The sequence below is a fragment of the Oratosquilla oratoria genome, chromosome 43, assembly GCF_046742065.1.
Source record: "Oratosquilla oratoria isolate Oo_2021 chromosome 43, ASM4674206v1, whole genome shotgun sequence".
Classification (NCBI taxonomy): Eukaryota; Metazoa; Arthropoda; class Malacostraca; order Stomatopoda; family Squillidae; genus Oratosquilla; species Oratosquilla oratoria.
This window is the reverse complement of record NC_134819.1, coordinates 4,263,048-4,265,468: the sequence shown is the minus strand read 5'-3', so window position 1 is coordinate 4,265,468 and position 2,421 is coordinate 4,263,048. Positions and strand designations below refer to the sequence as shown.

The 2,421-nt window shown below is 41.3% G+C and overlaps 1 protein-coding gene across 1 annotated transcript; it reads left to right on the top strand.

The window, feature by feature from the left end:
* The first annotated feature begins 902 nt into the window (after positions 1-902).
* Positions 903-1,508, top strand: LOC143021961 (uncharacterized). Its single transcript, XM_076179882.1, has one exon. The coding sequence runs from the start codon at positions 903-905 to the stop codon at positions 1,506-1,508; it is 606 nt and encodes a 201-aa protein (XP_076035997.1).
* Positions 1,509-2,421: the final 913 nt, after the last annotated feature.

Here is a 2,421-nt window from a genome sequence, read left to right as displayed (position 1 = left end):
ACAAGAATTACAGATGGAACGAGAAAGATGTATACAAAGGTTTCAAGCAAGGTGTGGTTGCGTGCTACCAAGGCCTAGCCGATAACGAAGAATGTGACCTACCAAGGAGATTCATGGTAGCATTGGAAAATATCCGTCAACGTGCCAACCTACTAATTACAGAAGCAGATAAAGGCGGTGGAATTGTGGTGATGAATAAAGTAGATTACAACTACAAAATGCTGGAGCTTCGTAACGATAAGGACACGTACAAAAAATGGACACGGAATTCGCGCAGCAAGAAGCCGACTAGTTCAAAAATTTTGCGAGAAAAATACCAGATCGAAGAAAAGCAAGGAGTTACTCGAACTTCCGGAGGAGGCACCCCCGATCACCAACAATGAGAAAACTCCCTAAAATACACAAGCCAGCCGCCCATTACTTCAAGGAGAGGCATCGCGCCGCATCGCCTCGCTAAACGTCTCGCAAAGCTTTTGTCAGCTACGCTAGGGACGATCAGCGGTGCACACCCACGTAACTTCGCGTATTTGATCGAACGAGCGACTTAAGCTTATAGACTTTAAGAAAAGAAAATGGTCCGTTTCGGTGTTAAATCTCTCTATACGAACGTGAGCATAGAAGGAGCCATAAACGTGGTGAAGAGAGCTCTGACTAACATAAGCAAAGATAAGTTACCAGTTAAGAAAATGGACTACATAGAGCTAGTATCTTTATGTGTTAATTTCGGCGCGTTTGTTTTCAAAGAACAGGAATACGTACAACATAGAAGATTAGCTATGGGTTTGCCTCAGAGTGCAGTAATGGCGTCCTTATATATGGAAACACTAGAAGTAGACAAATCCATACCGATCATAGGATGAGGCTCTAAGTGGTTCCGGTACGTGGACGATATTTTAGTAATAATGCCAGAAGAGTCAAATATTAACAACAAACTTCGCATGTTGAATGAAGTTAATGAATATATCCAATTCACAGTAGAAATGGAGATGGAAGGAAAGCTTCCCTTCCTGGATACACTCATACACCGAGAGGATAGCAGCGCTAAATTCTCTGTCTATAGGAAACCCACAAACGAATACGATTTCATACACTACCTATCACAGCACAGCACGAGAACAAAGACCGGTGTGATAATAGGTTCCTACCTACGAGCTATAAGGATATGCAGCGATGAATTTCTGACAGATGAAATATCATATATGACCGAGGCCTTTCGCAAACTCATGTACCTCTCAGGTCTTATACACAAATTGAAAAACAAAGCATTCATGATATCAAGAACAGGTAACAAAACGACCAAAGAGGATTACCTGGTAGTACCATACTCAAAAGGAGCAGAAGTAATTACTAATTTTCTATCCACAAATGGTATACACATAGCACATGCCGCGGGATTAAGAATCAGAGACATAGTGAGTAAGAATAAAAACAAGAATATCATAAACCAGAACAGCATTGTATATCAAATTCCATGCGGAGGATATCTGGCCACGTACTACGGAGAGTAATCGCGTGGCATCGAAAAAAGAGTGTACGAACACAAGAGTGATCTATACCACAGCAGAACTTCTAACTCCTTGGTGGTACACGTAGATACACACGGACATCTCCCCAACTGGAATAACGTCGAGGTTGGGATATTTGATCTTTTTTCTAGAAGTATTGAAACCAGTAATATTTGTTAGACAAAAATAATAATCATCTGCATGGCTTCGTGGCTCTCTCCAGGCCATTTTGTTGCCGATAACCATGCACTTAGTTCATTGTAGCAGGGTTGACAACAGATGTGTGGGGCCCAGGATTTGTCCCGATCTCCAATTTTACAGTCAAGTAAGTAGTTCTCAGGAGGGAAGTAATTGTTCGGCGCTGTGCAAATGCCATGAAATCCCACACACGTAGTAGAATTAATTTGCCTTGTTGATGCATCTTCGGTGTTTTGAAGTGCCTGAAGTTATTGTAGAGATATGTATCAGCTCACAAAATTTTTTGAAAAAAATTAACTTTGATAATATATATGGTTATGTGAATTGTCGCAAATCATAATATAAACATGTACCCAACGTATAAAAGGATTGTGTAACATGAATGTCTAACAGCAATAACCGTTTTCTCTCACCGCCAGTAGGCAACTGCTGTACCCACCCGTATTGCATGTTAGGGTTGCCAAATACTTTGAGTAGAAATAGGACATGTAAAATTTCCAAAAAGACCACAATTCCTAAAATTTCTAATAAAAACACACACACACACACACACACACACACACACACACACACACACACACACACACACACACACACACACACACACACACACACACACACACACACACACACACACACACACACACACACACACACACACACACACACACACACACACACACACACACACACACACACACACACACACACTCTCACA

Coding starts and splice junctions, on each gene's coding strand:
- LOC143021961 (XM_076179882.1), top strand. CDS start 903: ATGCCAGAAGAGTCAAATATTAACAACAAACTTCGCATGTTGAATGAA.